The sequence below is a fragment of the Chelonoidis abingdonii genome, chromosome 7 (assembly GCF_003597395.2).
Source record: "Chelonoidis abingdonii isolate Lonesome George chromosome 7, CheloAbing_2.0, whole genome shotgun sequence".
In the NCBI taxonomy this organism is placed as follows: Eukaryota; Metazoa; Chordata; order Testudines; family Testudinidae; genus Chelonoidis; species Chelonoidis abingdonii.
Genome location: NC_133775.1, coordinates 45,302,541 through 45,326,573, shown reverse-complemented (window position 1 = coordinate 45,326,573; position 24,033 = coordinate 45,302,541). Strand labels below are relative to the sequence as shown.

Sequence of the window (24,033 nt, the reverse complement as noted above, 5' to 3'; positions counted from 1 at the left end):
GCTCAAGATTTATAAGGGAGCAAATAATGAAACATTTTCATTTTTGAAAACGTCACTAATTTTTGGCTATTAGGAAGCAAAACTTTCAATTTGGCCTTAGCTACTTCGTATTTTCTGTATAGTAAAAGGGTTTCTCAGTTTGTTGGGGTGAGTTTAATATAATAATTGTTTGCCTGAGATTTCCAGTTATTAATGAAATGAATAAATATGAGTATGGTATATCCAGTTTGCAGGTGGATATGTAGTAGAACGGCCCACAGAGCTGGGGAAAAGGGCTTATAAAAACCCTCTCATTAAATGCCTGGGAGTCTGTAGACTTGCCAAACCCTTGTGTACCACCAAGCACCGCAGTGCTCCCCTCTTCAGGGCCACAATGAGGCTGAATGCGCACAAAGAGGGCCGAGGTAAGCAATCATAGAATATCAGAGGTGGAAGTCCACCCCCCCCGCAGGACCAATCCTCAGACATGTTTTTGCCCCAGATCTCTAAATGACCCCTTCAAGGACTGAACTAACAACCATGGTTTAGCAAACCAGTGCTCAAACCACTGAGCTATCAGAGTGAGGTACTCGTTTTTAAAAAAGGACTAAGAGGTTGTCTTTCCCCTACTGGTTCAGACAAATCCACACTTCCCCTCCCCTGCTCTCCCACCACTATCCCTCGCTTCTGAGGCTGTGGGAGTTGGAGGGAAATGGCAGTCTCCACTATGTTGGCTGGGTTGGAGGTCAGTATGATACCAGGATATTTATAGTTTGCTTTGTTGATCAGCTAACATCCGTTCAGGGAATGGGAACAATAAATGACTTCAGTAACTAACCAATACACTTGTTAAATAGTACTGTTTCTGATCCTTAGGTGAGTTGAATAACTAAACAGCAATGAAGAGCAAATATTACAGTGGACTGTACAACTTGAAATTTGTGCTGTTAAGTTACATTACAATTTTTGTTATAGAAGTTTGAAATCTGAATTGCAATTAGCAGCAGAAGAATTCAGATAACTCAAAGTAAAATAATGTAGTGTGCTTGTGGACAACACAGATGGGAAAAGTGCAAATCATTAAATTTAATGTTAATTATTTAGTTGGTTCTATGTGGGTCCCAGGAGCTACCTTGAGTAGGCTTTTCATGCTATGTATATGATCTTTTTTGAAAACCCGTTTTCTAATACTATTAGAGTAAAGAATCTTATTTTTATTATTTTTAACAACACAGGTGTTCTAAATATGTCCTAAAACAGATACTGATGTGAGCCTTGCCCAAAGCATCTTGCAAACTGATTTCAGATAATACTCAACAAGAGGGTAACAAAATGAAAGCAAGAAGAAGAGGGGAGAGAGGACAGGGATAATATCAACCTTGGTTACTTAGTGAAAACTAAGCACGATAGAAAAACTCCTTTAAATGAGAACTTTATAAATCAATAAGTAGAGAAGACTTTTTCAGAAATGGATTGTCTGGAGACTTAATAGTTTCATTCAGCTATCCAGCCCAAATTTGTATACCAGCTGTTGGCCTGGCTGGGCTCTGCAAGCCCTCATGAGTTAAAGTGATGCTGTCTTGAATTCTGCACCTTATTTTGAAGAAGGGTTGCTACTTTCTTATAAACAACTACCCAGTCATGCCTACTTCTACCACATATGGTAATATGGTTCTAGATACGTGGTCTCATCACATGTCCTTGTAGAGTTATAGCAGCCATTACTCTGAGGCTGTCTGTAGCATTCTCAGGAAGCCTCCCTAGGAAGGCTCCTCATGTGGGATAGAAGCTTCCCCTAAGGCCCATTGATTTTTCCTAATGGCCTATTGCTCTGAATAGGCCCTTCCCCATCTACTATCTAGACTAGGGGTTGGCAACCTTTCAGAAGTGGTGTGTGGAGTCTTCATTTATTCACTCTGATTTAAGGTTTTGCGTGCCAGTAATACATGTTAACGTTTTCAGAAAGTCTGTTTCTATAAGTCTATAATATATAACTTAACTATGGTTGTATGTAAAGTAAATAAGATTTTTAAAATGTTCAAGAAGCTTCATTTAAAATTAAATTAAAATGCAGAGCCCTCCAGATAGATAGCCAGGACCGTGTGAGTGCCACTGAAAATCAGCTCATGTGCCACAGGTTGCCTACCCGTAATCTAGACTGAAAGCATCCTGCCTAGTGGGCATTACCCAGGTGTAACTACATTTGAAATACAGATACATAGTCAATATTCTTAACTTCAGATACAAAAATGATACATGTATACAGACAGGATAATCATATTAAGCAAATCATTACTTTTCCAATGACGCCTAAAGCATAAAGTTCTTTATGGTTGTTATAGTTACACCTCTGCCCCAATATACTGCTGTCCTTGGGAGCCAAAAAATCTTACTTTCTTATAGGTGAAACCGCGTTATATCGAACTGGCTTTGACCAGCCGGAGTGCGCAGCCCCACCCCCGCAGAGCACTGCTTTACTGCGTTATATCCGAATTTGTGTTATATTGGGTAGCATTAGGGGTTGCATTATGAGGTGCAGTTTCACATCTTGTTCTAATAATTTTTTCTCTAAAATTTGTTAGAACATATTCTAGTAAGATGCTGTGTATTGATTTTTCTGCATTTATTTTCCACTCAGATCAAGAACAGTGTCTTATGTGATTTGATTCATCAACATGGACTGATAGATAGTCCCTCTTCCACCTGTCAGTCTGGCAGGTATTAGTAGGAACATAGAGGTTTGGCATCTTTCAGGCAGCAGATTCTCTTCACAGATCCAGTTTGTTTCCTGTCTCTGAAGAGGAAAGTTAGGATGAGTGTGGTACTTCTTTGTGCTTCTAGAATTGTTTTTTAGTTGAATTCCTTCAGGACTTTTCGAGTACCTATTTTGGTAACTCCCCCATTTTGGAATGTTAGATATTGCATGGTGTTGAAAAAGAGCATTTTCACTGTTCAGTTTACTGCAGCTCCCTTGAGATTATTCTCCCTTGGTTTCTAGGTTCCGTAAAGGTACTGATTGGCTTTGCCTCTTACTATGTCTCCCTTTCTGCTCCTAATCTGGTATTTGGGTTCACAGAGACACTTCCCTTTTTGAGCCTCTCTTACATCTCTGCTTTCCTTTTCTTACTGTTATGAAAGTGGTGTTCCTGGTTGCCATCATTGGGCATGGCTACACTTGCAGATGTAGAGCGCTTTGAGTTAAAGCAGCCTTCGTAGAGCGCAGTAGGGAAAGCGCTGTAGTCTGTTCACACTGACAGCTGCCAGCACACTGGCATGGCCACATTAACAGCTCTTGCAATGGCCACAGAGAGCAGTGCGTTGTGGTAGCTATCCCAGCATGCAAGTGGCTGCAACGTGCTTTTCAAATGGAGATGGGGTGGAGTCTGTCAGAGAGTGTGTTGTTTGTATGTTGGGGGGAGAGAGAGGGTTTTTTGAGGAGGGGGTTGAGAGCATGTCAGCATGCTGTCTTGTAAGTTCAGACAGCAGCAGACCTTCTCTCCCCCCCACCCCACTGAGCCCCAGTAATGGCTTGCATGCTGGCTGTCAGAAACGGAGCTTTGAAAGGGCATTTCCTCATTCCTACCGGAGTTCAAAACAATGACGAGTGGCCACTTGACTTAAGGGGATTATGGGATGTTTCTGGAGGCCGATCAGAGCGCTGTAATGCAACACTTCGTTCACACTGACGCTTGTGCATTGCAGCCAAGATGCAGCAAACATTATTCCTCTTGCCGAGGTGGAGTATGAGGAGTGCTATAGGTGCGGAGTCAGAGCGCTTTATTGTGCCTTGCCAGTGTGGGCGGGGAATGAGCTAATGGGCATGGGGCTCTTTTATTGCGCACTAACTTGCAAGTGTAGCCAAGCCTATCTTGTATCATTGTGTATGAAAACTGAGTTTCTTCTTTTCTCTCTCTCTCTGGATCATGTTCTCTTCTGTATGAGGGCTTGTAGGTTCATTTGTGCTAAAGTTACAGCTCTGAAAAATCTTAACTGAGGGCTTGTCTTCACTACTGGGGAGATCGATGGTGCTTCAAACAATGCAGTGGGTGTTGATTTAGTGGGTCTAGTAAAGACCTGCTAAATCGATGGTAGAGCACTCTCCAGTCATTCCTGGTAGTCCAGATCTCAGAGAAGAGTAAAGTAAGTCGACAGGAGAGCATCTGCTGTTGTTCACATAGCTGGACTAGCGTAACTTAGGTCGACTTACCCTGGTAGTGAAGATAAGCCCTAAATGTATGGGGGTAAGCAGACCATTTGGAAGAGACCAAAATATTCTACTCTTGTTGGTTTCTGCCTGCCTAACTGACAAGTAGAAAAGAGACTATGGATCAGTCTGTACTGGTGGGAGCCAATCACTGAAAAGAAATATAGAATAAGAGAGGTTTTGTTTTGTTTACATACATCTCTAAAAGACTGAAATCTGAGCACATTATGGACATAAAAAAGGTATCCTTACACATTCAGCCTGAAAACTGATCAACTTGCATATTAAAAATGAATTGCTTTTAAAAGGAGCTGTATTATTGTTCCAGCCCAGTCTAGGTGCTAAACATATTTAAACTGTCCTTGCGTTTGACAAACAGTGTTCTTAAGAAAGAAAGTCCTAATTTAACAATTGCTAGAGAAAATATTTTGAGTTTGAAAAGTTGTTGCTTTCACTGTACCAGAATGCCTAAAAAATGATTAGTCCAGTATTTAATCTAGTTTACTGTATCAGTATAGTCTTTTAGTAGAACTTTGATACCAATAATTAATAGTTTATAAGAGGTCATCTGCCTCTCTCCTTTAGTAATTTTAAAGTGTAAGTAAGCTATTGGGTGATAAGAGCTATGAATTGTGGCTGAGCAACCCTTTGTTTTGCCCACAACCAAGTGAAAACACTTATTAGAATAAGACACTTCCCATGTGCATATATAAAGTCCTGACACTGCACATGTGTAATTGAAATTTTTGTGAATCAGGCAAGAGAGAAAACCAAGGTATGTTATGCCATGCCCCTTCCCCCGTTCCTCCCCCAGTATTCCTTTGTAAAGGAGTGTCCCAAGTACTTATGCTGTGTGCTTCTTCCAGAGACTCTGCAGATGGCACCACTCACAATAATTGTCAAGGAAGATCTACTTTCTGAGAAAACATGTAGGGCTGCCAGGTGAGCACTTTCTGCCAGTCAAAACTCCAAAACAACCAAATATCACACAGGGAGAGACGCAGTCTCTATGGTAGGCAGGTCCTGGGCCATTTAGAGCTTTATATAGGACAAGATCAACATTTTAAACTCCACCCATAAAAAGAATATGCTAACAATGCAGATTGTGGAGTCTTGGTGTAACATACTTACCAATAAAAAGAACAGGAGTACTTGTGGCACCTTAGAGACTAACACATTTATTTGAGCATAAGCTTTCGTGGGCTTCAACCCGCTTCATCAGATGCATATAATGGAACATATAGTAAGAAGATATATACATACAGAGAACATGAAAAAGTGGAAGTAGCCATACAAACTGTAAGAGGCTAATTAATTAAGATGAGCTATTATCAGCAGGAGAAAAAAAAACTTTTGTAGTGATAATCAAGATGGCCCATTTTAGACAGTTTTGACAAGAAGGTGTGAGGATACTTAACATGGGGAAATAGAATCAATACGTGTAATAACCCAGCCACTCCCAATATCTATGCAAACTCAGATTAATCGTATCTAGTTTGCATATGAATTCGAGTTCAGCAGTTTCTCGTTGGAGTCTGTTTTTGAAGTTTTCTGTTGCAAAATTGCCACCTTTAAGTCTGTTACTGGATGACCAGAGAGGTTGAAGTGTTCTCCTACCGGTTTTTGAATGTTATAATTCCTGATGTCAGATTTGTGTACTCCTGTTCTTTTTGCGGATACAGACGAACCCGGCTGCTTCTCTGAAACCTATACTTAACAATGAGATGTAGCAAGTGGGCATTTTGGGCTAGCCTCCATTTCTAAATAATCTTTAGATGCAGTCCCTTTTAGAGCACATTAAAGTAGCCTAGTCTGAAAGTGATAAAAGAATGGGTAATGATAGCATGTAAAAGAAAAAGTCTCAGCCTGTCCTAGTGACTGCTGCTATCTGATAATCTAAAAGTAGATGAGGATGAAAATCACTTCTTTATTGGGAGCTCAGTAAGTGGAGAATAAATACCTTCAATCAAGGGAGCAGCGGTCTTTTCCATTTCTTTTGGTTGCTTCCCCCAATGTACTAGTACCTCCTTTTTCTCATCTGAAGTGAGTCTCGGGGCTTGTCTACATTACAAGTTTAGGTCAACTTAATTTAAGTCGACCTGCAGCCACTGCAATAATTCAATTGGCTGGTGTCTGTGCTACTCTCCTGCTGCTACTGGTGCGTGTCCTCACCAGGAGTGCTTGCACAGACTGAAGTGGGGCATTGTGGGGCACTGACAGCCATGTAAGGCTTGCAGCTGGAGACCCACTCCTGCCCCGGGGTGATAGGCTGAACTGTGAGCCTGGTGCAGGCTCACTTTCACAGAAAGGTGCCTACCAGCAGTGAAATTGACATTCTTATTGGTTTCATGCTGCCTATGGTTCAGAGCAGCCTGGGTCTCACATCTGGAACCATGAAAATGACAATGTCAATTTCATTGCTGGTAAGCTCCAGTGCCCTGCACAGGGCTTACAGGTTGGACTCTCCCTCCACCATTGGGGTGCCCTGCTGACAGCTGGGGCAGGGCAGCTGTGAGCTCTGAGCCAGGCTCAATTTCACAGCAGGGAGCTTATCAGTAGTGAAATTGACATTCTTGTCAGTTTTACAGCTCCAGCTGTGAGCCCTGCTTTGCTTTAAGCTGGAGGCAGCCTTGAAACTGACAAGAATGACAGCCAACTGCTATTGTAAGTCACACAGTGTCTGCCTGGACAGTGTGTCACCCTAACTATGCCAACATAAGCGCTGCATCTCTTGTGGAGGTGGAGTTATTATGTGGGAGTAGCAGGCCACTTAATCTGGCAGAAGCAGCATTCTAGTGTAGACACTGATATAATTAGGTGGATGTAAACTGCTTTACCTTGACCTAACTCAACAACGTAGACCAAGCTTCAGACAGTTCTGTTCATATGCTATTCTCAAGTGTACACTGGTTAAGGCGCTCAGATACAGCACTCATTCAGTTGGAGATGGAGATAGAGCTGTTTTGTCAGCAATATAAAGCCATGGTCCATGTTTTCTCACTAACCTATTTAATGACTATTTACACATGTCATTACACAGTGGGGACAAGATGCAGAGGCTCCAGCATGGCAGTGGGGAGCACAGGCCACTGGCTGCACAAAGGTGGGAAATCACCCTGCAGGCTCCTCACCCCCGGGACACAGTCAGTGGTGAGGCTGCACCTGACCCTGACACAGCACAAGGCCTGGGCCTGCCCCGTAAACGCTCTCGGGCCCTGCCCCTTTGTGCCAGGTGCACCAGGTGTGGGTGGGCAGGCTCAACAAGGCAGGATCCAAGTGTGGGGGGGATCCAGGTATGAGGTGAGAGGATTCTATATGGGACAATCTGGGTGCACAGAGGCTCATTGGGTGGGGGTGGGGGGGTTCCAGGTGCAAGGCAGTGGGATTCCTCAGGGGCTTCTAGGTGAAGGTGTTTAGGGCTCAGCGGAGAGGTCTGGGTGTGGGCGTCTCAGCAGGGAGGCCTGGGTGCTAGGGATGTGGGGCTTGGTGGGGTGGGGGTCTAGGTGCAGCTAGTTGGGGGTCAGTGAGATGGAGGTCTGGATAGGGGGCTCAGACTCATCTGGCTTGGAGTTTGAGTGAAGGAATCTCAGTGGGAGGTGGTCTGAGTGCAGGGGCGGGGGTCCTGAAGCAGGAGGTCTGGGTGAAGGGGGCTCCAGATGCAGGGGTTGAGGTTCAGTGGGGTTGGGGGTTGGATATGGAGGGCTGGAAGGGTTCTGGGTGTACGGGGTAGACTTGGGAGCAGTGTCTGGGTATGGGATGGGGGAGCAGCTCCTCGTACAGTGACCCCTTCCCTGGAGCCAAGGAGTGATGCAATTGGGAAAGGTTTCTGGGAGTGGGTGTGACACAGCCTCAGCCACTCCTGATCCAGGCTCAGGGTAGGAGCCAATGGCTGGGGAGTCCTCAGCCCTGTAGTGATTTACCTCTCAACTGGCTGCTCTGGGTGCCTGAAACAATGTACCTGAACTGCTAGGGAGTAGTGTGTGTGACTGCTTTTGCAGCTTCCCTTTTCTTCCCGGTCAAAAAGTCATTTTTGTTGCAGGAAAGCAAAGAAATATGCAGGGGATATGAATTCTGCGCATTTGCAGTGGCACAGAATTCCCCAAGGAGTAGTTGAACACAGTGTTTTATTGATATACAATAGAACCCTGTTGATCTGAGTCTCCGTTATACAGCTCTCCATATTAACCAAACCACCAGATGCCTGGGGCTGACAGTGTCTGGGTTTGGGCTGTCAGCCCCAGGTGGCAGGAGCTCATGCTGTCAGCATCAGGCAGCTGGTGTTTCTGTTAATTCAGAGAGCAGGATAATGGAGGCTTGGATAAATGGGGTTCTACTCTGTATGTTTTTATTTTTTTACAAAATGTAAAAACTAAAGATTCTCTTTATAAACACAGAATTTGCGTTTTTACCTTAGCAAACAGATTTCCAGAATCCCTGATCATCAGGAACATCAGTCAGTAAAACAAGTGTAGTTGCTGTACCATACCTAGGTTGGTGATCAAGGAAGTCCGAGAATCCAGAGATCGAGAGTTATCTTACTGCAGATTTCTTGGTAATCTTATTTAACAGTGGAAGATCTGGAATGAGCCAAAAAGTCAGTATCTACAGATGGTTTCCTGGGTGAAGCACACACTCCCTTCTCACCGTCTTCCTTAGCAGGAGGCATTTACTCTCTTCATCGACAATGGACCTATTACTTTGCCAGCCAGGAAACACCTGGTCCAAAATGTAGGAAGTGAACCAAAGTTCTTCCAACACTTCTAGGACACTAGTGACCACAGATCAACTAGAAGACTTAATATTTGTTCCTTTGCCCTTTTTCTTGGACATCATTGAGTCATACAGGTTGTCTGAATTCAAGCAATTTTATTTACAAAATAACAAGAAATCATTGCAAGAGAAGAGACCCAAGTCAACTATTGAGTGGAGATAGCCTAATTAGTATGGGGTAAACACCACATGAAAGAGATCCCTCATTTGTTTGATTTTTTTGCAGATGCTATTGTGGAGGCAAGGAAACTTCTTTTCTTTGCCTTTTGCATTATCAGAATATAAGAATTTTAACTGGTCACCTTGGGTACATATGAAGCTTGTTCTGCTGGTGTTCTAGCTTTCTTCCCTCTTGCTTCATCCGCTGCCTATTTTCCGTAAAACCAGTATGTCCTGTGATGGTAAAGCAGGGGAGGAGAACCACCATATTGATGGTTGAAGATATATGCATACGTTTGTCTTGTTTTACTTTTTTTCCTGTGATAAAGTACCTTGCAGCTTATAAGCGAAAGTAGCTAATTAACATTTTTATTGTATCATGGTTTTTTTTGTTGCTTCCCTTCATCTTTACATTAAAGCTTGAAAGCTTATTTCAGGAATAGTATTAAAACTGATTTATTTAGACTCAAGAATGATAAATATTCCATCAGTCATGTATTACATTATCTCTATATAAAGCAAGCTTACTATTGTAAAGGTCAAGGGCTTGAATTGTCCCAGGTGCCAAGTCTCATTGATGCTTATGTTTTGGTATGCCAAGCAAAACCATAATTTTAATACAAATATTGGACCACATGAGGAGTACTATGAGATTGAACTCTTTGAGTAGCAAGAACCAATTCCTTCATATCCTCGCAATCAGCCAAAAAGATGAGTTCTATACACTTGTCATTTTTTCTGACCCAGATGCAGCATTACTCTAAAATGGTAATTTAGCATATCCCCTTCCAGATCAGATAAAGGATATAAGAGGTGGGGTAGAGAAAATGAAGGGGAAAGATCCGTAGAAGACACTTCAGTTTGTGAAAGAAAGCTGCAAAGCACTCCTCACCGCCTTCTCTGCAAAAGCAACACTGTACTCTCTACTTGATAAAAATGAGTGTTGCACTCTTCCTGGGGTTTTGTGTACTTTAGTCTTATAACAGAATAAAGCAAACCCAAGAGAGAACCTTCCCATTCACCCAACAGCAATGATAAGAAAAGAAATGATACAAAACCCATTCTTTAGCTGATAGGGGAAACTAGCTAAACCAGTGGCTCTCAAACTTTTTTACTGGTGACCCCTTTCACATAGGAAGTCTGAGTGCGACCCCCCCCCCCTTATAAATTAAAAACACTTTTTTTTTTATATATTTAACACCATTATAAATGCTGGAGGCAAAGCTGGTTTTGGGATGGAGGTTGACAGCTCGCGACTCCCCATGTAGTACTCGTGACCCCCTGAGAGGTTCCGACCCCCAGTTTGAGAACTCCTGAGGTAAACAAACCAATTTGCATAGCCCTTATTAGACCTGCCAATCCCCTGCAATAGAGAGAGGTCCCAAGGCACAAGCTCCTGGTTAGGTTCTGTTGACCTAGAAAGATTCTCCCCTGGGACCTCAAGGGATCAATACGCCTTGTTCCTTAGCTTTTTATTGATGCTCATGGAATACAACTTCCACAAATCCTCATATTAAATATACATTTTGGTGGTTTACAGGATGCCATCAACTTAAAAGAATCACACTCTTACTGTTTTCTAGGGCTGTCAATCGCAGTTAACTCATGCAATTAACTCAAAAAAACTAACTGCGATTAAAAAAATTAGTCGTGATTAATCACACTGTTAATAGAATACTAACTGAAATTTAAATATTTTTGGATGTTTTTCTGCATTTTCAAATATATTGATTACAACACAGAATAAAATGTGTACAGTGCTCACTTTATATTTTTTATTACAAATATTTGCATTGTAAAAATGATAAACAGAAATACTATTTTTCAGTTCACCTCATACAAGTACTGTAATGCAATCTCTCTTTACTGTGAAAGTGTAACTCATAAATGTAGATTTTTTTGTTACATGACTGCACTCAAAAACAAAACAGTGTAAAACTATAGAGTCTACAAGTCCACTCAGTCTTGCTGCTTGTTCAGCAAATTAAGAGAAACAAAAATTTGCCTACATTTACGGGAGATACTGCTGACTGCTTCTTATTTACAGTGTCACCTGAAAGTGAGAACAGGCGTTCACATGGCACTTTTGTAGCTGGCGTTGCAAGGTATTTACATGCCAGATATGCTAAACATTCATATGCCCCTTCATGCTTCAGCCACCATTCCAGAGGACATGCTTCCATGCTGATATTGCTTGTTTAAAAAAATGTGTTAATTCAATTTGTGACTGAACTTCTCTTTGGGGGAGAATTGTATGTCTTCTGTTCTGTTTTACCCATGTTCTGCTATGTATTTCATGTTATAGCAGTCTCGGATAATGACCCAGTACATGTTCGTTTTAAGAACACTTTCACAGCAGATTTAACAAAATGCAAAGAAGGTACCAATGTGAGATTTCAAAGAATAGATACAGCACTCAACCCAAGGCTTAAGAATCTGAATTGCCTTTCAAAATCTGAGAGGGACGAGGTGTGGAGAACGCTTTCAGATGTCTTGAGAGCAACACTCCAGTGTGGGAGCTACAGAACCCGAACCACCAAAAAAGAAAATCAACCTTCTGTTGGTTGCATCTGACTCATGATGATGAAAATGCTCATGCATCGTTTCGCTCTGCTTTGGATTGTTACTGAGCAGAACCTGTCATCGGCGTGGACACGTCTGCTGGAATGATGGTTGAAGCATGAGGAGACACATGAATCTTTAGCACATCTGGTACGTAATATCTTGTGATACCAGCTACCATGTGAAAGCCTGTTCTCACTTTCAGGTGACATTGTAAACAAGAAGTGGGCAGCATTATCTCCTGCAAATTGTAAACAAACTTTGTTTGTCTGAGCGATTGGCTGAAGTAGCACTGTGTGGACTTGTAGGTTCTAAAGTTTTTTACTTCTTTTTATTTCTGAATGCAGTTTAATTTTGTACATAATTCTACATTTGTAAGTTCAACTTTCATTATAAAGAGATTGCACTGCGGTACTTGTAGTAAGTTGTAATAAAAAATAAATATAAAATGAGCACTGTACACTTTGTATTCTGTGTTGTAATTGAAATCAATATATTTGAAAATGTAGAAAACATCAAAAATATTTAAATGGTATTCTATTGTTTAACAGTGTAATTAATTGTGATTAATTTTTTTAAATTGCGCAATTAATTCTTTTAATCGCTTGACAGCCCTACTATTTTTATGAAGAAATGAACAGGTAGTTATTGTATTTGAAAAATTAGATCAAAATTTGTTCTCCTATCTTTGTTAGATTCTCCTGTAATCTGAGAATTTCCGCTGTTTGTTTGGGTCTTTCTCACTGCAGTGAAGTTGCGAAAATAATTTTTAGAAAAAAGGGCATATGTGATCATAAAACCACATGGGTAGATGTAGTAACTGAAACTACTTTTTAATTCACTTATGCAATTGATTTCATATTGATGGTGTTGTTTTTATCTGGGTTTGTTTCTGTAACATACTTATTAAAATCAGAATACTAAAACTGATTTGGGATAAAATATTAAAATTCTGCATGTATTAATTCTTGACATTTTTCAGTCTGTTTTTTCTGACCCTTTATACTCTGTAGCTGTAATTGTTTCTGCTACATTATTTTACACTATGCAGTGTATTTTCTATTGAATTATTGAAAAAATTTGAAAATTAATATTAAATATATATATTTTTTACACTTATACAAGATAAAATATTAGTGTTTATTAGATAGTAAAATAAGAACAAAGGGGACACTGTACTCTCCTTAGAGTTTTTTTTCCTACAATATTCATTTGGTAATCATTTGTAATATACAACAAAGGATTTCTTCTCTTTGTTGTCACATTTAAAATTTTTGCCATCTGTGCTTAACTTTGTAGTGTTCCATTTGAGTAAGTGAAACCATCTAAGGTTCAGGGAAGGTATACTAGAGCCACATAACAAGCCTGGAATATGTGTCCCAAGGGTAGAGAGAGGTTTTAATGATCAATTTGTATGCCAATGTTTTGTGCTATACTCGTGTCTCTTATCATGTTATCTACCCTGGTGCAGCTGCACATGATTCCTTTTGCTACAGCCTTGAGTTACAGCTAGTAACTCCAAATAGTACATATACTCAGAGTAAATATTATCTGTATAGAATAACTACATCTCATGGTACAGTACTCTGGGCCTGGTGAAAAGATGATTTTAGATCTTAGTTGTTATTGGCTAAACAATGTTTGCATGAATAGGAATTGGCTAAGGGAATGAATCATCACCTTCGTACATCCTTAAAATCCAGGGCAGAGTAGATGAGTAGCTGCCTTGTTGCCCCTTCTACAGCCTGTGCATTTTAATTAACAGCAGGTAGAGTGTCGCTAGACACCTTCTGTGTAAGGAGATTTAAGCCTGTGGGGTTTCATTACCCTTGCCATGCCCCTATGTCTTTTCCTCACTGTACTGCTATGGAGAAGGGCACCATGGAACAGAACAGTGCTTCACAGGTGTGTGGGTTTCTCCTATATAGATGGAGAAACTGAGGCACAGATAGATGAAATGACTTGCCCAAGATCATGCATGTCAGTGGTATATTTCAAAAGGGTTGCAGAAGAGGCCTTCCCTACATCTTCCTCGTTTCTCGCCCTCCCTCTCTTCCCCCGCACCCTCAAGATTGTAATAAGCTTAAACAGGATTTGTGGTGTTTGCATATTACAATGGATAAAAACAAACAAAACAAAAAAAATGTATTGATGGCAAAGTCAGCAAAACTGTACTAATTTTTATTTGGGCAAAATAGTTGAAAATAATCAACTTTTTTTTGTGTGAGGAGGCCTTAAGACTATGCATTAATGTTCATTTTGCATTGTTGCACAACTTGTTAGTTGCCCACAACATTTCAGGAAAATAGAATCTGGTCTTATAATACATAGCACGTTCTGTCTGTGATTTTGTCTTTGTTGATGATGTATTGCATTTCCGTCATAATGCTGGATGTTTGGTTTTGGTGTGGCTGTTCCTAAGCTGCGTGTCCTGTATAGTTGGTGGTCAGACCAGATAATCATAATGATCCCTGCTGGGCTTAAAATCTATAAATACCGAACATACGCTGTTTTCATACTATTTTCTAGTCTGTCTGTGCCTGGCTGTGCCATAAAAGACAACTCTGAAAAGAGCAGGAAGATTTATAAGCATTCTCATATGGTGATTTGAATCAGTAATATTAATAAAGATTCTTCACATACTATTTAATTCTTTTTCAGAGGTTTCTTGCATACAGAATGTGAAATACAGGGTTTAGATATTGTAAATGTCAGGTTATCACATTAAGTAGAATATATGCTGTACTACTATGGCCTGTAGTATGGTAACCTGAAATTAAGGGAGAAATGTAGGGGAGGAGAAGTAGTGGTACTCTCCAAACTCTGCCCACGAATGGCACCAAAATGAGATACTGTAAATAGTAGGTTGTGCAGAGTTTATATGATCATTACATGATCACTATTTTTTTATACTCTGTAAAAGTAAAGTAGTTAACAATGTTGACCTTTACATCACCATCGTTAGGTTTCAGAAATACTACCACTTTGAGATGGATGGAGTCAGCTCATACATTTCAGGCAGTTGCAGACATCACAATGATGGTCACATCTCTTTCAAATTTTGAATGATTTCTTACTAATCGCATGGGCTAGAGGCAAGTTCTTTTAAATTGAAGCTTGGATTCAGGAGCACAGTACAGATCCAGGAGAAAGTACTGGCTTACTGAGCCCCCAAGAACATCCCATTTCAATCTCTGCCCAAAAATATTGTTTTCAAAGGGAAACAAAGACAGCAGAGAATGGTAACCTGCCAGAGCTGGATCAGATATCCAGATAATATGTAAGATGTACAGACATAAAAAGCAATAGAAGAAGGCCTTTAGCTAGAACAAAAACAAGTTCAGGACATATTATCCGGAGAGGGGGAAATATAAAATCAAATTACAGTAGTTCAGCGAGAGCCATACAAATATTAAGCTTGATGGTCAAACTTAGGAAGGAGGTAAAACGCCACCCAGGTAAGAGCCTGAGCTAACTCATCAGTGAGGACATACCTGTATTTGTCACTCCCAAGCAAGGCTTCAGTGTAAATTAACCTAGAAGATTGTGCCTTCTATGGCTGCTCTTTATTCTGATTCACGATTTTTGCAGCATGGCTTTTATAAAGAGAGAAGATCAGATATTTTGGGAAAGATATCTGAAGTATTCTAAGCAGCTCGAAAGAAGTATGGTTGCCATGTGTTACAAACCCTTTCTGCTCTGCACTCCATCTCTTTAGTCTCAATTTTTTAAAGAGTCAGATTAGTGAGTGGAAGTATTTTTTGAGTCGTAAGATCACTTAGAATGTAAGTATTGTAGCTTTGTGAATGTGAAGAGAAATTCAGTATCCACACAGCGGTTGTGTTTTGACTTATATTGAGGCCCCATTACAGGGAAATTCAAGCATGGAGAAATTGAATAATTTATCTAAGATCACAAAGGTAATATGTGACAGACCCAGAAAAAAAATCCTTGATTATTGTGTGTTCTAGAATGAATACTGCAGTAGTCCTATTTCTTCAACATTTCCAAATAATAGTCTTGTTTCAGAGTCAGTGGAATTGGTTGCAAAATATAATTATATTTAATCAAATAAGTACTCACCATGTATTAATGTACTTTGTTCCATGGAAGAAACAGGGTTTCTGTATCAGGGCAGGAGTTTGGAGCCTGCACTTCAGTAAAACTCTTAAGAGCATAACTATGTGGTTGTATTTCCCAACATTTATCTGTTTCAAGTTCTATTATTATAGTAGCAAGAATGGTGATGTAAAAGATATTTTCTATATGTAATAAGATTTTGAGATGTGCCTTGTAACATTGAGCCATGAGCTCTTTAGGAAAGGTGTGCTAACAAGACAGCCCAGTTTTAGTGCCTATTGTTTAAAGCAAATCTGGAAAATAAAATCCTAATTTATTCTTTCAGATTTATATAATAATCAAATCCAGTCACTAAAGCCAAATTGAGAAAAAAAGCTAAATAGAAAGGTAGTTAGAGCAAAGTGAGAGAAAGTTTTGATGTCACTGTTAGAGAAAATGATTGCAGCAGTACAGTTTTTGTAAATGATGTTATAATTGTCATCTGTCACGTTTTTAAAGAGATTCCAGGATCTATTACAGTGGTTAAAGGACTGTTAAAATAAAGAACTAACTGAAAAAATAGATTCTTAAAACACAATCTCAGACTTGGATTATCTCTGGGATTTGTCTGATTGCAAGACAACTATGGTGTTGAAGACATTGGTAGACTTAATCAGGCTATTTCAGTGTTCTTTAGTGATTAACTAGAAAAAGATCTAATTTTTCAGTGGAAGCAACCACTGTATTGTGACTCGTCTAACCCACTGCAAAATACAAATGAAAGATGTTACATATCCAGCAAAGATTTGCCAGTATTGGCCTTGTCAGGCTTTTTAAATAACAGGGTCTGACTGCCAAGTATTTTGGAACAAACAGCAGCTGCCAGCAATTTTCCAGTTTTATCACCATATTCATACTAATATTTTTAGAAATCTTAACAACTTTTCAGTGTCTTCTGGCAGGGGGCGAGGGCTATCATGAAATTTTGCAGATGATTAGTGAAGACTCTCTCAACAGATTGAGCAATTCCTCTAGCTGTTTTTTTCCCGTGTTGTCTTTACTCCACATCTTTGTGTTTGATTCTTCTTTTAAGGATTAGTTTCACCCCCCTGAAAGTACTGTTTAGAACTACCTTCAGATCTCATTAATCTCTGCATTAATTGCAGCTAGCATTCCAAAAACTGTGCACAAATTGTACAGAAATGCCGAGGATAAGGATAAAAGAGGTTGAGTCCCAACAGTCCATTTTTGGTTTGGAACAGCCCCAGGCAGTCAAATGGTTTGATACCACTGTTGATAAGATATTCGCTGACTTCTTCAAATAAGGGAGTGAAGATGAGATGAGGAATGTGTCATTCCTGATAAATGATCACTGTTGGGCCAAAACCAATATTTAATTTAGGCTTTGTCTATTACCAGTAACCCAAGTGTTTCTCTTTTCCTGCAATTATCATAGTATTCATATATAAAACACATATGCGTGCACACACGCAACTCCTGTTTGTTTAATTGCTGATGTTGCTACTAGGTTATAAAGTTGTACTCTTCATTTTATTCCTCAGCCCAGTGATGATTTTTTTTCAGACATAAAAGATATACTTTCTCCAGGTCAAGGTAATACTCCCCTCGGTATTGTTTAACTAACTGTTACTGAAATTCAATGCAAAGAACCTCAAGCAAGAGGGTCTATCCTGAGGGCTTAAAAAGGATTCATCTCTGCTTTTAGAATTAATAGGTGGAAATTGTGTTCCTGCCAAATCTCTCTGTTCATGATCTGGACAGGAAGGATTTCTGGAAACTTAAAAAATTTCCAGAAGAGTGCTATGGTACTTAGAGTGGCATAAAGAACTTTTCTCATTAATCTGAAGGAAAACCAAACTTGTCAAACTTTAGATAGGGAAATTGTTTTGAAACTATACGATCATTTGACATGCATACTGTGATGGGGCAAGGCCAGATGGCTACAGTAAAGTACTGAGAAACAGGTATGGTAACCAAATGGCAGTTGCTCCAGGTTAATCAAGGCATCTGGAGCCAATTAAGACCTTTCTAGAAGGCAGTAGAGACAGCTACTTTAATTAGAACACCTGCAGCCAATCAAGGCAGGCTGATCAGGGCACCTGGTTTAAAAAGGAGCTCACTCCAGTCAGGCAGAGAGGAGCCAGAGGAGAAGGAGCGTGTGTGAGGAGCTGGAAGGAAGAAGGCAAGGAGCTGAGAGTGAGAGTGTGTACTGCTGGAGGATTGAGGAGGACAAGCGTTATCAGACACCAGGAGGAAGGTCCTGTGGTGAGGATAAAGAAGGTGTTTGGAGGAGGCCATGGGGCAGTAGCCCAGGGAGTTGTAGCTGTCATGCAGCTGTTACAGGAGGCACTATAGACAGCTGCGATCCACAGGGCCCTGGGCTGGAACCCGGAGTAGAGGGCGGGCCCAGGTTCCCCCCAAACCTCCCAACTCCTGATCAGACACAGGAGGAGCTGACCCAAACTGTGAGTTCCGCAAGAGGGGAAGATCACTGAGGTGAAAAAATCCGCCAATAAGTGCAGGACCCACCAAGGTAGAGGAGGAACTTTGTCACAACACCTTTTGGTTTTTCTCACTTTTTTTTAAATGGGAAAATGTTTTTAAGTTACATTTGTGGTCTGATTTTTATAATAATTTGTAGAAAAGTCTTTTATTCCCTCCAATTAAAATGTTTGAGGTAAGTACTTCCACATCTGATTGTGTGTCAAAGCTACATGAATTAAGCCTTTAAAATGGTAACTGAGAAACTTATAACTAGCTAACTATAATCCATTATTTGTTACTTTTGCATAGATCCTGAACTTTATTTTTGTTCCTGCATGTTTCTTCTTGATACAAATTTTCAAGCTTGTTGATAAATTGTATAGTCAGCTGCTTGATCACACATCTTTCTTTGTGAAATGCAGTCAAGAGGCCAGATAACAAGTGTCAGTCAGGTTTATTGCTTGAAGCAAATAATAATATAGTACAGGAAAATGGTTCTATACGATATCAGACTCCACTAAACCATCTCATACAGCAATGTTACATCCACCTTATGTGGAAGGTGTGCTTCCAAAGTTACACATTTCAAATGATATTGTTTATATGATGATTTTACAATGTATACATTTCTTTACACGTCACTAAAATCCAACCCATCTGTTTGTTTCAGTTCAGTAACTTGTTCTGTTCTTATCTTTGCTTTGGATTCTAGCATTCCAGGTACTGGTCCATGAAGGTACTTCCCTTGCTTGTACGGGCAAGTCTACACTTAACATGCTGCACGGGGTTTAGGTCGATATAACTATGTTGCTCAGAGGTATGGATTTTTACACTCCTGAGTGACATAATTATACTCACATAGGTCTGTAGACCAGACTTAACACATAGAACAAATGTGTCTTGATTTTTGACAAGTTCCCTAACTTCTTATGCCAAATACTTAGTCAGCAACTTCAAAGTATTATGCTATACTTAGCATAACTGAACAGGATTATGGTATATCTCCATTAATTTGGTGGGGAGGGATAGCTCAGTGATTTGAGCATTGGCCTGCTAAACCCAGAGTTGTGAGTTCAGCCCTTGAGGGGCCACGTAGGGATCTGGGGCAAAATCAGTACTTGGTCCTGCTAGTGAAGGCAGCAGGCTGGACTCAGTGACCCTTCAGAGTCCCTTCCGGTTCTAGGAGATAGGTATAGGCCAGTTTATGCTATATCATTGTTACAATATTTGTGCTTAATGCATACATCTATATCTATCTATCTATATATGCTAGCAAGGATGTATATATTAGTCAGCAAGCTTGACCTTATGGATTATTTTTAATGTATCAGTCAGTATGTGCAAGGTTAATATATAGTGCTTCTAGAAGAGCAGTGTATTGGACTATTTTTACATCCTGTAAAGCTTCTGTTGTATTATCACTGTGACAATTTTTTTTTAAATTTCTTGCTAACCTTATCATCATGGTGTGCAGTCCTTTAAGGAGGATTATGCAGCTGTAAATATTAGCTATTTGTTAGACCTTTTCTGTAGGATTTTGAGATTGAAAGAGAGGTTAAGTACTGATGTTGCTACCAGTTTAAAGTTGTGATTTTTTTTTTTAATGCACCAGAAATAGTAAGCGAGGAATTAATCTTAATATACTGTTTTTTTTTTTTTTTTTTGGTGGTGGTGGTTTTTTTTCCAAATTGTCCAAAAAATTCCTGGCAAGTTTTCTTCAATGGATTTTTAGTTTGGAGGCAATACATTTTATAATCTGTGTTTCAAAGGTTGTTTTAGTCAGTAGGTGGGTTAGGTGAAGAAAACTGTTTTTACTTAGCAAGATTTTCTTGGTATTTATTAAGCTTAATTCAGGGATAAATAACTTCATTAAAGTTGTTTACTATTGTATTCCTATTTATATTGTACTGTGCCTGGAGGTTATTCTTTCTAGACAAAGAACCCTTCCTAGTGAAATTTTATTAAAACATCCAGATAATAAAATGACCAACATAAAATGTAAAACTTTTTCATGGGGAAAAGAAAACTTAAAACACACAATTAGCTTGGGTGTCTAAAGATGGAGTCACAACATTAAAGTGTGTAGTGTTTTTAAATCTTCAAGAAGTATGCTTACATAAAGAAGACTTCACTGCAACTGTCTCTTATAGAAAACTGATATATGCAGTATATTATAGGTGATACCTTTGGTTAAGACTGCCTGCCTCTTTCCATTGTAAGCCTCTGTTTTCTGTTGCCTTAGCTTAAGCTATTTGTACTGAAAATTCCCCATGCTTTTTCTGTCTTAGTTTGAATTATTTTTAAAGATTTGAGCAAAAATGATTGAGTTTTCCAGAATTAGATTAGCAGGGGGAACAAACAAGTCGATTTCCCAATGTTAAAACGCTCTCTAGATGAGTTTTTACAAAACAACTTTAGTGCTTCCATGGTTTGTAGTAGGAACTTGAAATTCGGGAAAGGAACGGTTCTGAAGTGAAAGAAAAGTGACTCTTGCTGTTCCTATGACAATCCTTCCAGATTTGGCCAAGTTACAAGCTTCTGAAAATGCCTTTCTATTCATGTGCATTAGAACATGTTCACCTCCTGTCTCTTAATTATATGAATGTTCCAGCTGCATTGTATATACTCCTGATGAACCTTCTACATCATACCCATAAAGTAGGGACAGAAATAGAGCTCCAAAAGACATAGGCAAAGCAGATGCTTCAGGTGCTTTCCATTAATGAAACACCATTTTTGCCTTAGCAAGGGTTCATTTGGCTGTGAACCAGGACACACTGAGTTTTAAAATCCACTCCTTCCTATCCTTCATTGTTAACAATTGTGCACTATTTGCACTCTTCATGTTAATCAAGATCTCATACCCCCATCTTAGGATGCAGGCAAGCCTTCTTTGCATTTTACGGATGTGGTAGCACGGTATGAGAGGTTTGCATAGCTCGGAATAAAATTCAGGCCCCTAATACGGCAGATCTAAGGCTCACCCTCTTAACCAAACAGCCTGTTAGAATAGTGAAAGTTTATGTTTGACTATAGTGTCTCTAAAATAATGCTATTTCCATGAAATTCAGAAATGAGTGAATATTATGTAAACAACAAATAGCACTCAGAAGTCCTAACTCTATCTCATTTTAGCCACTCTATCACATTCCTGTCCCAGAGCCAAGATATTCTGTCTAGCAAGTACTTGTGCAACCACTTGACAAAGTATGTGTCATGTCTACTTTTAGTGGCTGGTGCACATACAGAATGATGGGGTATTACTGCCTTTGTCTAATGGAGTCACTTGTTTAGCTCAAGTCGTAGAGGTTTGTGATATGGATCTGACAGTCTCAGGTTCAAACTCTGCTGATGACTTATGTGGTTGGGGTGGGGAATACATAATGGAATTTCTTCCTCTTATTTTTTTTTAAAGTGGTCCTTTACAACAAAAACTAGGGAATCTCCTTACCTTCAGAAAGAGGGCTAAAATGTTTTAATGGTTGCAAAGTCAAGCATACAAAATAAAAAATTCTTCTAGCACTGAATTCATTGTGTACTGAAGTTCAGTAAAATAATTTAATTCCATTATTATAATTGAAGCACACCAGTAAGTGATACAGTGAATATAAACATTAACTAAATTGCAATTTAATGAATATACATATATTATTTTTGCAGAACATAAAAAGCCCTGTTTGATACAATGGATGAGCAGTCACAAGGCGTGCAAGGGCCTCCTGTTCCACAGTTTCAACCACAGGTACTTTATTTTACTAGTCATCAAGAGCAGAAATAAATGGATTTAGTAAATGGAAGAACATGTTAATTTTAACGAACAGAACAAATTCTAAAAGACTATTGTTGATATTAGAATACTTTTTTCCTCCATTGTTCAATGCCATTCCGAGAAGGTAAGTTTTTACTGCATTTAATGTGTTCAGTATGGTATTCAAGGTAATAGTTGATTATTTTAATCGAGTTACTTGTGTGGAATCACATAACTGGTCATCAATGTTTGTTAAATCAGATGAAATGTTATGAGATCAAGTGTCTTTGAATATTGGATTGTTTAATTTGTATTTTTCTGTCTCAAGGCATCTGTGGAGAAAAAGAAGCCATAAAGAAATGTAATATCGCATTAGTTAGTCATTGAATTACAAAATATCAGTCCCATAGTTCACAGAAAAAAGTTGCTGCTTTGCCTCCTACTGTATCACCAACTGGGAAAAGTCGGAGTGGAGGCGAGAGGCAGACATGAAAGTAATTTGTTTTCCTATGAGGTATCAAGCTGCTAAACACTATATATTTCCAAATTATAGCAGAGTTGCCAGATTTTTTTCAGATTGCTCCTTTTAACCTTCTGTTCTTACACTTCCCGCTGGTGATCCCATGTGGGTTAGTGCCTTTCCTTGTTGAAAATGGGCAAGGGAGATTCACAGTTATGGTAGTTGTATGACCAAGGGATGTGAGGGAAATTTAGCCACTCTTGCAGTTGGATTTAATGGTCTGACTCAAAACAAAGGTAAGATTATCAGGCAATAGATAAAGTTGGCATAATTCTTATTAATATTCTTCTAAAAATGTTGCTTCTGTTAATAACATTATTTAAAAACCTTTGGAAAGCAGCACTCTAAGCTCTGATCTTGCAAAAACTTGTAAAGGTACTTTGCTTTATGCACTATGAGGAGTTAAATGTAAGTCAATAGAAATGGTCATAGTAAAGTTAAACAATTGGATAATTCTTTGCAGGACCAGGACCATAACTGTTAATCTTCTGTTGGTGTGTTTCAATGGTTAGCCTGAATAATAAAGGTGATGTGGCAACATGTGGTTGTTCTGAAGTTTTTGACAGTATAAGTAAGATTTTTGCCAAGTCTTCATTTCTGTATTTTAGTATTTTTAGTAGAACTTTTCTTGTTCCAATGCCTGCATTGGAGCAGCTTTGAGCCTAAAATAAAAATAAACATTCTCATGCTTCTGTATCACTATCCATCAGATCTTAGAGTACCAAACAGTTATAAATTTAAGATGTAATTTGAATTTATGCATATTCCTTACAACTATCTTGATGAAACAAGTATGCAAACTTATTTTTTTAATTAAGAAAATTCAGACTACTACTGCAGTGCGTATAGTCTAAAATTCATAATGACCCACTGTTCCAGTGATGGATTCTTCTCTTTGGCTGAGTAGGAGGCAGAATCAGATCTGTCAGTTGGGATGAGAGGGTGAGCTCCTATATCTCTGGGAAACCCTAGTTGTGCCTGCGTTCTTTGATAACAGGCAGTTCTTGTATTTCCCGCATTCCCCTCGAAAGCACAGTAATTCAAATTTTGATTTACTATAAGCTTTGAACTGATATTTTCAGCAGTGGGTGAGTTTCCAGTGCTAAATTGAATCATGATATGTTTCTATCCTCATAGTTGTTAGGAACACCTCCTGTCTCAGTAATGCCTCCAACTGCATCAATGATGAGGAACTAAATAAGATCAGGCCTAATACTAATTCTTGCAGCACCCAACTAGACATCTTTCCCAACAGAAGAAATTGACATTTGTTCTTAACTTTGGTTCATCTTATGCCAGTTTTAAAGCTATGCCTGCACATTCAAAAGCAATTTTCAGCCTGACGGAGACACAGAGTTCATAATTTCATACAGCTTCATAGATTGTAGAGACATACATTCCTGGTAGAGCACATCCAATACTTTGTTCCAAGCCAAGTTCTGCATTGGCAATTGTTCTTCTTGTCCTCCTTAAAGGAGGAGTATTATAGGCCTATAGTTAGTTGGCACAAAAAAAACACAGATTTTT

At 39.3% G+C, this 24,033-nt stretch overlaps 1 protein-coding gene across 2 annotated transcripts in view; it reads left to right on the top strand.

Moving 5' to 3' along the window:
* Positions 1-24,033, top strand: part of NEK7 (NIMA related kinase 7) — a 152,547-nt gene that overhangs the window by 5,757 nt on the left and 122,757 nt on the right. For both annotated transcript variants that reach the window (XM_032770907.2, XM_032770908.2), the window contains one exon: positions 21,899-21,980. In XM_032770907.2, the coding sequence (XP_032626798.1) occupies positions 21,924-21,980 (57 nt within the window). In that variant the 5' untranslated portion in view covers positions 21,899-21,923. The remainder of the gene's footprint in view (positions 1-21,898; positions 21,981-24,033) is intronic.